The sequence below is a fragment of the Phaethon aethereus genome, assembly GCF_964289735.1.
Source record: "Phaethon aethereus genome assembly, chromosome: 18".
NCBI lineage: Eukaryota > Metazoa > Chordata > Aves > Phaethontiformes > Phaethontidae > Phaethon > Phaethon aethereus.
The window spans coordinates 10,096,097-10,109,224 of NC_138594.1; the positions used below are offsets into that span (position 1 = coordinate 10,096,097).

Sequence of the window (13,128 nt, forward strand, 5' to 3'; positions counted from 1 at the left end):
GGTATTCCAGAGACCTAATCATGCAAACCCTCTGCCACCAGTTCTACTAGCTGACACTCTTACTTGACATCTATTCTGTTATATGCTTGCTTATATTGCACTCATTCCCACAAAACATGTAGCAATTACCCTACTACAGCTTAAACATTCGGGGGGGGGGGAAACCCAACATAAACCTGGAAAAAATCTGCAAGTGAACATATAAAGAACAACATGACTCCAGAACACTGTAGCTTAATTCTGGAGCAAGAGCAAAAATAAGAAAGAAAAGAAAGTATTTACCAGGCCCTACAACAGCTTAAATTATCAATTGATTTGACTTACTACTGTTACTGAGTAGAGGGCATCAAGACACCTCCTGCTCACCTTCTTTTAAAGTCCACTTGATTGCTCCCGTCCTCTTGCTGACAGCATGCAAACTTCCATCAAGGGTTGAAACAAACAACAGTGTCTCTGGCACAGTTACCGAGCTGGTGTTCTGGAAAAGAAAACCCATAGGCTGAATGTACTTCTTTGCTACAGAGTTTACTTGTAACTGTCATACAGTACGTTGTCTAGAATATCACTTCTTTTTAACCACACAGACTGGCCAACTTTCTTGTTCCTTTGAATTCAGTGAGTTATTTTTACAGTCAACATTATGGAACTGCTTATTGTGCTAAGTTCCCCTAGAGACAAACTGGGAGATGCTTTGACTCAACCTCCATTTCCAATTTTATATCGAACTTGTCTTGTACTAGAGTTAGAAGAAACCAGACATAGGGCTGATCTAGGAAAGAATTGATACAAAGACTGTGCATAAAGTTAGATAGAGCAAGGAACTTCAAAAGCTCAAAGAACCTAAGTGTTAATGTCAAAACCATGTTACTACGAAGTAAACAGCACATACTTTTGCCAAGGTTTAGTCCCATAGAGATGAAAAGACATTGGCTGGGTAGAACATGGATAAATAAAACTGAAAGGTGATCAATGTTCTACGGGGCTGACTGCAGCTGGAGCTGCAAACATGTAGGCTGTCTCTGAGCAAGGGCAAAAAATTGGATAAATGCAGGATAAATGCAGCTTAAAGGCTGGAGGAGATCCACACTGTTAAGCCTCTTAATTGTGTTTTTGTACCTCATGTCTCCCAATACCGTATTTCTGCAGTAGACAGTAAGTAACACCGTTTAAGAAAGCCCATATGTATTAACACATCCATAGGTATCTCCTAGAAAGCAGTCAGCTGCAGGATTCAAACCTCAATTTGACATTCTAATTATTCTGCACGGGGGACATGCCTCTCTGCATTTACACGCCTGGGTACAGAGCTGTTTGGTGCCTGCTGTTATTTCTATAGCACAAGCAGCTTTTGAGCCTGGCTATTGCAGAGCATGTAATTTTACCGAAAGAGCATCATACAAACATCGAGGACTCAGAACTATGTAGTTATCATGGCAACAGTGAGGCTAAGTCCAAGGTGTTTCACTGCACAAAGCAGAAAAAACATGTTAATTTAATGTCTACTTTTCTCTTCCTGCCTAAAGATGATCCCATACACCCTGACTCATTTCCATTTACCAAGTCTCAAGTTGTCACCCAAGTAACTTGTCATTTGTAGACTGCATCTGCATTGCTCATCTGTGTGCCACCTGTCATGTTCAGAAAGTTTCACAGTTAAATATAATTCTTGACCTACCACAGTTCATGAAATGAAAGCGTGTGCATTTTACATAATTCATGTCTTCAATGACTTAAATTGTAAGAAATAATTATCAGCCATGTTAGAATTACTGCAAAGCAAAACACACATTTGCCAAATTAAAATGCATGGGCATAGGAGTAACTGTTTCTTTGGAAAACCATACATTTCCAGTGCAACTCAACTAAAGCATTAGACTTTCAGGTAAAGCATAAAGCTAAAAGAATAATATAATAAAGTAATAACTAGCCAACTTTCAGGTCGCACCTATAATGAGTCGTCATTCTTTTGTAAAAATTACTACTTTTGTTAAAGCAAACTATTGTAGCCACTGTATCAAAGTAATTCATGAAAATTTTGCCCTTCAGGTCTTTTTGTACATGAACTCCCAAAACGACTTAGGATGGCATAGCTGATTTATAATCATCTAGTCCAGTCTTCCCATCTTCCTTAAACAAGCATGTAACAAGCCAGATCCCCTGATTCTGCAACCAGAACGGGAAGACACAACCCACACTCCATTATCACATCCATTTGGGGCTGAAAGCCATCTAATTGTGAGACTCACTCTGCCTGCCCATGAAGACTGACTTTTTTCATCTGTCACTGCCTAGCTGCCTGCATAGAACTATCCCTGAACAAAAACAAGAAGGGATGCTTTGGGTGGCATTCTAGACACCTTTAGAACTGCTTTTATGCAGAAGATACAGCTTCTTTGCAAACAAAGAACTGCTTCCTGCATAACATTGTAAGAATTACTGTGACTAATCTTCCTAGACACTAACTGAGCAATGCCAGTGCTCCACACTTCTAAAATGTTATCTTGCATCAGACTGTCAAATGCCCTCACGCTTACCCTCAGTGTGAGGCAATGAATTACAGCGGTGTGCATGCAGCGTTGTAATATGAATATTTTGTGGGCGGGCTCTGATGTGGCCCCAAAAAGATACCAGTTCAAGGAATACCAGGAGGCTGAAAAAAGCTGCATTTGATCAGGTTTCTTCCCCTTTGCAGGCCAAACTGCTTTCGAGCTCAAAAAAGAAGATTCGCAGATTGAACTGATCTCACCACATATCAGCTATTTAAGCATGAAAAGACATCTCAATTCAACGGGGCACCAGCAGTAGGAACAACTATTAGGAAATCCTCCTCATCTGAGAACATTTTCTCCATAGAGTTACTTCTTCTTTGGGTGACTCCAGTAATAAATACTGTTAGTGATTTTATTTTCAGTCTTTCCAAATTCCTTTTATAGCATTACAGCTGCAGTGGAGCTCAATTCTGACTTCTTCCTCTGGCTCTCAGAGTCTGTCATTCATAAACTAAGGACACTAAATTTCACCACAGTCATCCTAGCTTTCTGGTTTGCTTTAATGTTCAGCAAACAACTGGGATTAACAGAACAGGGAATTGTCTATTTGTTTTTCTTTTCCATGGAACCAAACCCACCTCTCCCCCACCCAGGTAACGGTGGAGGAACACCCCAACGTGTGACATCACACAAAATGCCAGCTAACTTCTTATGCTCATTTGGTATAGGAATTAGATCTTAAGACGTAACTGACAGCAGTCATCCTTAAAAACGTATGTATAGCCACATACTAGCCCAGAGACACTCATGCAGTCATCACTAATCATTCTGGTTCCAAGCTATTAAGAAAGGGCAAAAATTTCAAAATTACTCGAAACAGTGTTGTGATGAAAACAAGAAGTAATAGGTGGTGGTCAAAATTTATTCCAAATTAACCTTGGTGCAGTAACATTTTGCACTAATATATTAATTTGCTTTTGAAGATCTCAACACATTTTACCAAAAAAAAAAAAACAAACCCCAAAAAACCCCTAAAACAATTCTGGTTAACAGTGATTCATAATGGGTGATGAATTTCTTCCTCCTACAGACAAAAATGTTGAAAAGCCAGTTTACTTTTAAGCTAATATATACTTAATGTACACCCAAAAAAATGTATTTCCATGCTTTTGTTTTAGATAAGATGTAACAGTTATTTATTTATTTAAATATTACCTGAGAAGCTTTGTAATAAATGAAATAAATTGAAAGCCTCAGTTGCATAAAGCTGTCTGCAGAGCTCTGGGCTTACCAAATAGAAAAAAAAAAAAACAAAACAAAAAACATGAACCAAAGACACTGAATGATAGTCCGGCTCTGAATTTCAACTAATTGCAAAAACAAACTGTGCCCATCAGGTTAACTGCATTTAATTAACCATCATTCTCAACTGCCAGATGTTGCCCAACATCAGACAGCAGGTAGCCCTTTAAAGTGCTATGTGCTATTTGCACATCTGTGCGAGTTCAAAGAAGAAATCACAATGAACTGCAAAATTTGACCAACTTATAAACTGTTTTTTACCCAGACTTTGATAAGCACATTTCAGCTTTCTCATACCAAACAAATGTGAATTTTCACTGCAGCTGAAAAAAAATCAAAAAATCCCTCTCAAAAATCCCTATTCCAGAGAATTTAATTCTTCTTCCACCAGATTTACAGATAAGGCAGGAAACATTTTTAGGCAATATTCATAGAATAATTTCAATACACGGCGTATACGGTATAAATCCTGTACATTATACACCACAGAGAACACAAGAAATACCTGTTTCTTCATGAAGACCTATCTACCCTAAACCTGCTCCATGAACAAAACCACGTCATTTAAAAGACTCGAATGACTTTGCTCTTCTATCAAAAAAGGTACATCAAAAACATCCATTATCCAAACCGATCATTTTCACTAATAAATACAGTGAAACTGCATCTAGAGTGAAACACAATAAGTTGAGCAAGAACATAAAACTGTTAGAGGCAGGAAGTGAAAATTATTGAAGTTCCTTTAAATTGCAGGTGGGAATTTGACACTCAGAATGTAATGACTGGTGTTGAAGTTTAGTTGCAAATAAAATACAAATCCACCACATCTTCCATGTATACAGACGTTTTCTAGGCTAGTTTTTCTAACTTTTTCTAGACTACTTTTTACCCTCTGCACAAATTTTCCTTATCTTTTATCTTCTTATCTTACATAATCAGTATATTGTCCACAAAGCATGTTCTCTTCCTGTCGTCTTATTGAGAAGTGAGTATCATTTTCACAAAAAAGAGCCTTTAAAACAACCACCATGATTATCGTTGGCTATGTAGTATCAGTAATATACAGTATATAGAACACACACTTTTGTAGATCTGTAGATTTAACATTTTCATATTTAACATCTGAATATCTATTTGTTGTGCCATCAAAGCTATAGAAATTATGGAATTAAGCGTGAGCTCTGAAACTCTCATCAAAACATCAGTAACCAATATTGTCTTCCATATTACTGACATTTTAGAAGGTTGTACTTGGGATCAAATAGGAAGCGCAAAGAGTTCCTCTGTACATTCTGCAATCACAGGAGGATGAAAACTTTTCCATACATCTACCCTCCAGATCACTTACAAGCCGAACGATAAAGAAAGAAAACCATAGCTGAAGAAGCCATTCACACAAGTTGCTGTTGAAAACCAGATGAACACCTGAATGCTGCCCACAGGCAGAATGACCTAGAAACTTCTCAGGTATGACTAAGATCGTGACATTACAATAGCTTTTTTTTAAGCTCTTCAGTGTAGTATCCTTGGTGTGGGGGAAAATGTGCCACTCCCATCCACCATTTTTATTGTGCCTACCACCACTTTGAGGTTAACAGGGAGATGTGTTAACTTGCTGGGACAAGTGCTTATGGCATTTGCAAGCATCAAGGGCACTCTGAAGGAGGCTATTGGGTCTATCGAGACAGAGAAACCACCTTTTCTTCGGAGAACTGGGCCCGGTTCTGCTCACTGCCCGAGGAGTTTCACGGGGAGTGAATTCAGCATGGAGGCACACAGATTTCACTGACAAAAGGATCCTGCCACATGCATGCATCTTTTCCCTTCAAAATCCAGTTGGGCAGCACCACTGCTCCTGCTAAGCTCATGCTCTCCACTCTAACTGGCTTTGTCTTAATACCACTTTTTTCTAATGCTTTCCTCCACCTCCCCCATAAGTTTAAGTTTTACCGCTTTTGAAGGACTTTCTTACATTCAGCCATCAAAGTTGCATTGATGTGGTCATTCCAACCTGTGTGTCAAAGATACCATCTTCTTTTGGTGACAGAATGAATATAGGGCAAATTTCATTAGTTCTTCCTTTACTTCTAAAGTTCTATTTGCACACAGCTAAAACACATAAAATACCACATATGTAAAATCTTCCATTCACTCACACTTTTCAAAGCATATGATACCATACGGTAGTAATACACTGGCACTGCTGAAGCCTACAACCTAGATTTAAAAAAAACAGATGAGTCCCTGGACTTTGCAATGCAATATTGCCTAATTTATTTTGACCAACATCTACGTTAGTCACTTGGAGAAAAGGTGAGGGAGTTAGTATAATAGTATGGAAACAAGGTTTTATTCTTTCAAATTGCATAAAACAATAGACATAAAAATGAACAGATTATTTCAATAATTACGTGTGTTTCACCCAGACTGAGAAATAAAAAACACTTTCTCTTGATTTTGCTAGTGACTTTTATCAAAGTTGCAAATACTCAATATACTTTATTTTAAACACAAAACTTTATAACTAATTAATGGATTAATTACTATGAAAATTATAAAAACCTGTATGTACAAGACAAACTTGCTTTCATTTTGGTGTGAAATATGTAAGAGCACCCTCCACCACAAAAAAAACGTAACAATCTCAGTCCTGAGATAGACTCTTTATAAATACTGGTATACACAGATACTGTCCTCCCTGCAAAGGTGGGGTCTCAACTGTAGTGATGCAATGCAAATTCATGAAATAGATTTTTATTTCATGCTGCAATTTTATTTCTGAGGAGATACAACAAGTTGAATACAAGAAAAATATGTCAGGACACGAAACAACTAAGCAAAAATAAGTTAATTTAGCAAACAGAGGAAATGAGACAGAAGGAAAACCTAGTTTGGGTCTTCTATTTTATCAGAAACTGCAGTAATGTCTATTTTAATAACTACCCTCTTTGGAATTCAGTGAGAGCTTCTATTGCCTTGACAGTCTGTACTCATAATAATCTTATGCATCAACAGTGACGTTAAGTGAAGGACTTACAATATTTTGAAATTATTTGGGGACCGCTTTAGAATTATTTTGTTAATAATGTAATTCAAAACACAAATTTTCAAGCTCTTGTGGAGTTCAACTTTGACAAATGCTCTAAAATGCTGACTGCTAATAACCCATAACAGTCTAAAATGTGGGACTAAAGAGACAACAGCATTTTTAAGGTAGACTAGAAATATACTAACAGAAATAGCATTTTATAAATAGAAAAAGAAATGCGCTTTATAAATACCAGTTAACCCTCACATTAAAATCTTCCCCTCAGTCCAGATCTACCACATCTTTAGCTAGAATGTTTTAGAAATCAAAGCAACAAAATGACCCAAAACAATTCTGAAGAACCTATGGAGTCAAACGAAGGTCAGTGAAAGCTGTAGAACAAGTTCGGGTGTGTTTGTATAAGTCTATGGCACAGTTCAGTGTCAAAGACGATATTATCTTCATTCACCGCAACGTTTCAAGTTTTTTTTAAGGGTTAGCAGAGCAATGCCCTGTTTTGTTTTATTGTGTTAGAGGAAAACAGATCCCCATAGGAATAATTTCTTCCATTAACTTATCTGCTTAAGAACAGCGCTTTTGAAATGCAGGTCACCAAGTATGCACAAATCCCACTGAAGTCGGTGGAAACAGCAGACAGAAAGAAAACCAGGCCACTCAGTTCCTTGATCTTATCATTCTGTAACCCAGAAATATGTTTTGCTGTGGGGGCGATACCACAAGAGGTTCTTCAAGTATGAATAAAGAACGGGAAGACACTTCATATTGACACTAGATGTGTGATGGTGTGTTGCTGACTCTGAAGTGTTACTGATTTCATAGAAATAACTGAGTGCTCACTAGTAAACAAATCACAGTGCCATGTGTTATCAGGTAATAATTTTCTCTTTGCTGAGTCTTAAGTAGGAATACATATGCACCAAAATTAATTTGTAAGGTCTGATGGAACATAAAGGATGAATAGTTTGCTAACTGTAATTTACATCCTCGTAATTTCTTTGGTAATGTCTGGTTTACCAAACAAAAAAGTTGACAAGATATATAATAACTCAAGGAAAAAATTCTACATTCCTCACTCCATAATTAGCTTAATATACATCAGGCTGTACATGTGCATTTTACTAAAAAAACATCAAAAAAAACTTCAGCATTAACCGCACCAGACACTTTCCTCCCAGTGAGAAAAGGCCTATACCATAATTTATGCTACTGGAACCACAACTGGTAAACCAATAAAGATGCAAAGCAAAATATTTTTAAATATTAGTGCATACTGCAAGCAATTAGCATATTCATTACAGATAGCCTATGATTCATCACCCTGGTTTTGACAGCTATTCTCTAATTACATTGCCAGGCCAGAGGCTAAAACTCACTATGCACAATAAAACCATGCCATGAAGAAACTCTTTGTAAAATTCAGGAAGCTACTGGGGGGTGTGGGTTCAGTGTAACTAATAATGAAGTTAATATAAGAAAGCGAGCTGACAAAAAATAAATTATATCTTCTTTAGAAAGTGAAATCAAATCTACAGATCTTTTAATCTTAAACTAAATTCCAACATGTCTGTGTTAGCTATTTCTCATCAACACTGTCACCCAGTTCCAGTGACTTTTCATTCATAGGCCCATTTGTACTACAATAGGAAAACGTGAAAACTACGGGAGGTCCACTCCAGCTGTCCTCTGACTTGATTGAGCTTTGAGTGGCTCTCTACACCACAAACTCCCAGCAAAGTTTTCAGACTTGGGTCTCTGTAAAATCAAAACTTATATACACTACTCACAAGAACACCAGCAGCCAAAATGAGAAGGGCAGAGTTATAAACAGGTGAATTTACACTCCAGGACAGAGCTGCCCATGATAATTTTAGGTGTGCAAGATGAGTTTGCATCCCCAAAATCCTAAACCCCAATTAATATGCTATTTTTTGAGCGATCAAGGAAATCTGCAACTCAAATAAAACACATTAGTGTTAATTAACATAGTTCTTGAAGATGTCCTCTTTAAAACCTTCTGCTGTCTCACACAGGTTTTCATGCCTATCAGTTAACTGGTCAAACACCTCATGCTGAGATAAAGAACACATTAGAAGAAAACACACCTGGCTAAGGCTGGGGTTTTCCCATGTCAGGAGCAGGCCACATGTGCTGCCGGCACACACCATGTAACGGAGCACTGAAAGCAGTCCCACAAGCTGCGGGAGGGAACAGACTGATGTTCTAAATGCCAGTTTAATTCCAGAGAGGTTGTTATTTTCGAGTTGCACTGACTCCACATTAAGAGAAACAGGCACAGTTTGGAATGTCCATGGCTCACAAAAACTACAGAGAGCTGTAAATCAGTACTGTATAATATTTACAGCGACCGCTTATTTACTGACAGCCCTACTGCATTCCTCATTGCTGTATCTGAGATGTTACCCGTTTATAATGTGTTCCCATACATCCCTGGGGCAACTCCAAGAGCTATACACTGTGTCACCTAAATAAGAGACAACATTTCATTTTATAAAGAAGAGACAGGAAAGGAAACCCTTGTGTGAACATATAATATAAATTGTAGGAAAACAATATTAAAGCTGCAATATAAAGTAACAAACTGTACATTTATCAGACAAAGAAAATCCAGAGCAGCAGATCATCACCAGTACTTAAAAGAAATCTATAGAAAACACCATCTGCAAAATCTTTAGGCAATCTCATGTTTTTCACATTACCTTAATACCATGAATTGTATGCTAGCTAGTCTTCTTCATAGGAATTTATTACTCAGGTGACGTTAATAGTTCTAAATAAGCCTTCCCAGTTAAAGGGGTTAATCACAGGTGAGATGACTGGGACTAAGTTCACAGAAATTAAAACTAGCTCTGAAAAGGGACTGAAGTACAGAATAGATTTCAACTTGGAAGTCATGGTGAGGACTACAGCTGGCAGAGCAAAAAGACAAGGGTAAGACCTGAGAAAAGAAAAAGAGAACTGGAGAACCTGAAATCAGATACTGATCTGAGGTAAGATAGCAGGGCAGGGAGACCAAGAGGAGAGAGAAATCTAGTGAAAGAAGGGGCTGAATTCTACCTGGGCCCTAGTCTAGGTTTTTGTGACTATGCAAGTAAAATTCTGTAAAACTTAGTAATAATCTGTTGATTCAAAAAGTATTTTTAGTATTTAAAAATATTTCTTAGTATTCTTACTGAGTACTATTTTTAAAACTTCATGAGTTGCAAGTCAGTATTTTCCTTGCAAAATCTGAACCCCAAACCTGTCAGGACCCTGAAAAGATCTCAGTCCAACCTTATAGTCCAGACTAAGACAAAGACATTAGCACTCTACAAGAAAGATTTTAAAGTAATTTTTGTTGACAGCCTGCGTTTAATTTTTTCCTAATGAAGAAACAACACTAGGTATGTTACACAGCCTCACTAACTAAATGTGTTTACTTTTAAAGAAGGGGCGTGGAGCCATTATAACCCAGGCAAAAAACAATGCTTTCAGGTTTGCTTAACCTGAACTATAACCCCATATATTACACCAGGATTTTCACCTAAACAATGAACAATCCATCAAAGAACAAAACCTAAAACTTTCCTCTGCTACACTTCAGTGTAATGGAAACAGTAAATGCCAGCTGGTCTTTTCACTGTCTCCTGATCCTGAGAATTTACAAAGAGGAGCACCTTTCAGAACTGAGTTTTTCAAGACTTAGTTTTCCATTTCAGTACACACACAGCAGACAGCACACATTTTAAAGTACACTGTTTAACATTATTACCTCCATACAAATAATCTGCTCAGCATTCCACCTGCTTTGCACCAGTTTCACTATTCCCTGTGCTTTTATTGCTCCATGCAATACCTTATAACCAACCTGGTTATTTCTTAAGAGACTTTGTAGGGCAGTGACTTGTGCACTTTGTCTTTCACCTTTGAATTTGGAACTGTAGTCTTTTTTGGATACCAAACAACCATATGTACATTTAGTGCATGTTGCTATCTTTGCTCTGGAAACAGAATTATCAAAACGCCATAAGACTGTATACAGCAACCTTCCCACGGTGTGTAGCTAATCGTACAATGTTGGTTGGGTTTTCTTCAGAAGAAAACACAGCCCCCCAATTAGGAGGTTATGAAGGCAAAGAGCAAAGATCTTCTAGCATGTCTCACTAGTTCCTCTATTCAGCTACATAGTTTCAGCTTCCAAAAGTTTTTGTCCTACTTCCATCAGTTACTTTACGAGAAATTAACTGCGTTTTTCTGTTTCAGGGATTATTATGATGATACACGTTCAAATACGGTGTTAGCCGCAACACCGTACGGTACGGCAGCTGTAGGGTACACAGCCATTGAGCTGGATCAGGCTGGTACGCTGCAGCCCCTCACCCCCGTGCATACAGACGGACACCCGGCATTAACCACAGTAAAACGGGCAGTGCGTTGCCCTCGCAAACACCGCCGATGCGGCGGGCCGCCGGCACCTACGGCAAACTTTCAGCAAAGCCCCGGCGGGAGCGGACCAGGGCGTTCGTGGGTCCGCGCTTCCCCCAACGGTTCCCCTCTCTGCGGGCGGAGGGGGCGGCCTGCACGGGGCGAGGCCTCCGCTGGCCCTCAGCGACTCGGGCGTCCCCGCAGCCCGGACGAGTCGTGCCCGCCTGCCGCGGCCGGGCCGGGGGCACCGCCGCTGTCCCTGCCCTCCCCGCCAGAGCTCCCCGCCGCCGAGGCCCAGCGGGCCGGCTGAGCCCGGGCCGCGCCTCGCTTACCCCGGGCCTCGGCGAGAGCAGCGCCAGCAGCGCGCCCAGGCCGAGGAGCAGGCGGCGGAGCGGCTCCATGGCTGCCACCCGCCGCGGCTCCGCGGGCGCGCGGCCGGCTCCCCCCGCGCGGCGCTGGCTGCCGGCGCGGCGTGTCCGGCGCTCCCCGCGCGGTGGGGCGGGGCCGCCCGGCCCGGGCCACCGACGTCAGCCGCGGGCGGCCCCGGCCGCGCGCAGGTACTGCCCGGGCCGCCGCCGCCGCGGGCGGGGAGCGCTGCCCGCACCGCCCTCCGCGGCCGGTTCACTGAGCCACTTCCCTCCCGGGGCCGCCCCCGCGGCGCAAGGAGGGCCGTGGCTTCGTTCCGCTGCCGGAGCCTCCCCGTTTGTGCTAAGCCCCGACGAAACTGCAGCCTGCCCGGCCAAGAGCCCTTGACATTTTAAACCGCGGGTTGCAATGACAGCTGTCTGCTGCTGGTGGTTTGGGTTTTTTTAAATACCTGGTGGGTAAATGCAGGGTTAAGGAATAGCCTCCCTCCAGCACCGCCCTGCCCGGTACCATCTTCCCGTTGATTTTTTGCTTTCAAAGCAGATCATGGCATAGCTCCTGCTTTGACAAAATTCCTGTTGACCCTGGTGTGTCTTGCAATACTTTAAAGAAATGCAAAAACAAAGAACATGCCTCTCTGAACCATAAACCGGGTCCAAGCTCCTCTAAACAGATACATAAAGACAAAAAATACTGAAACAAATGGAAGAAGCTTTAAAAATGAGAGTAAATTTACATTGATTGGCAAAGGCTTAGCTTTCAAATGCTTGTTTATATAACAAAGACACTTTGCCCTTGCTACATATTGTTTGGTTTTTAATACTGATATGATTAATGGAGCGGCAGAGCACGCTGAGTACTAAGTAACGCGTGCACGTAACAGATCAGCTCTGGCAGCTCCCTCTTTCAATAAGTGTGCCTTTGATTATATGGGCAGTAGACATAATTATGATCTAACCTGCAGGTATGAATACATGAGCTGACAGATGGGTTTCTTTATGGTGGTCTTGGATTTTAAGCATCCACACCATTGGAAAACAAGCAGACCATCTACCACACCGCTTTGTGTGCGCCATGGCAACAGCATACACAGGGAACACATCCAGACCTCAACCACACGTACAGAAAGTCCTCCTAACCATACACAACGACAGTCAATGCGGGCACTTGTGCCTCTGTAAAAAGCACACGCGGTATTGTGCATGAACTAGGGCGTCCCCCGAGAATACAGCAGGGTATTGGTTTTGCCCAGCTGCCTCCGCTCAGCTCCCGGCTTCGGGCACTGCAGGTACCACCGGATGGCAGCATTTCCCTTCCACCGGCCTCCATCCTCCCCGGGGAAGGACGGCTCGGGCTGAGCACGTCCTCGAGTCTGAGAACTGGTTGGCGAGCGTTTAGGTATCGCTACCTCTTCACATACGATTTTATTACCTTGAAGCTGAATTTCATGCCATGCTACGTTAGAGGAGTTGTTCAGCTGCACAAACAGAGCGTATGCCG

At 41.0% G+C, this 13,128-nt stretch overlaps 1 protein-coding gene across 1 annotated transcript in view; it reads right to left on the bottom strand.

The window, feature by feature from the left end:
• ERN1 (endoplasmic reticulum to nucleus signaling 1) overlaps positions 1-11,663 on the bottom strand; it is a gene marked incomplete at both ends in the record, with an annotated part of 38,210 nt that extends 26,547 nt beyond the window's left edge. The window contains 2 exons of the mRNA XM_082008099.1: positions 367-478; positions 11,595-11,663. Of these exons, the coding sequence (XP_081864225.1) occupies positions 367-478; positions 11,595-11,663 (181 nt within the window). The remainder of the gene's footprint in view (positions 1-366; positions 479-11,594) is intronic.
• Positions 11,664-13,128: the final 1,465 nt, after the last annotated feature.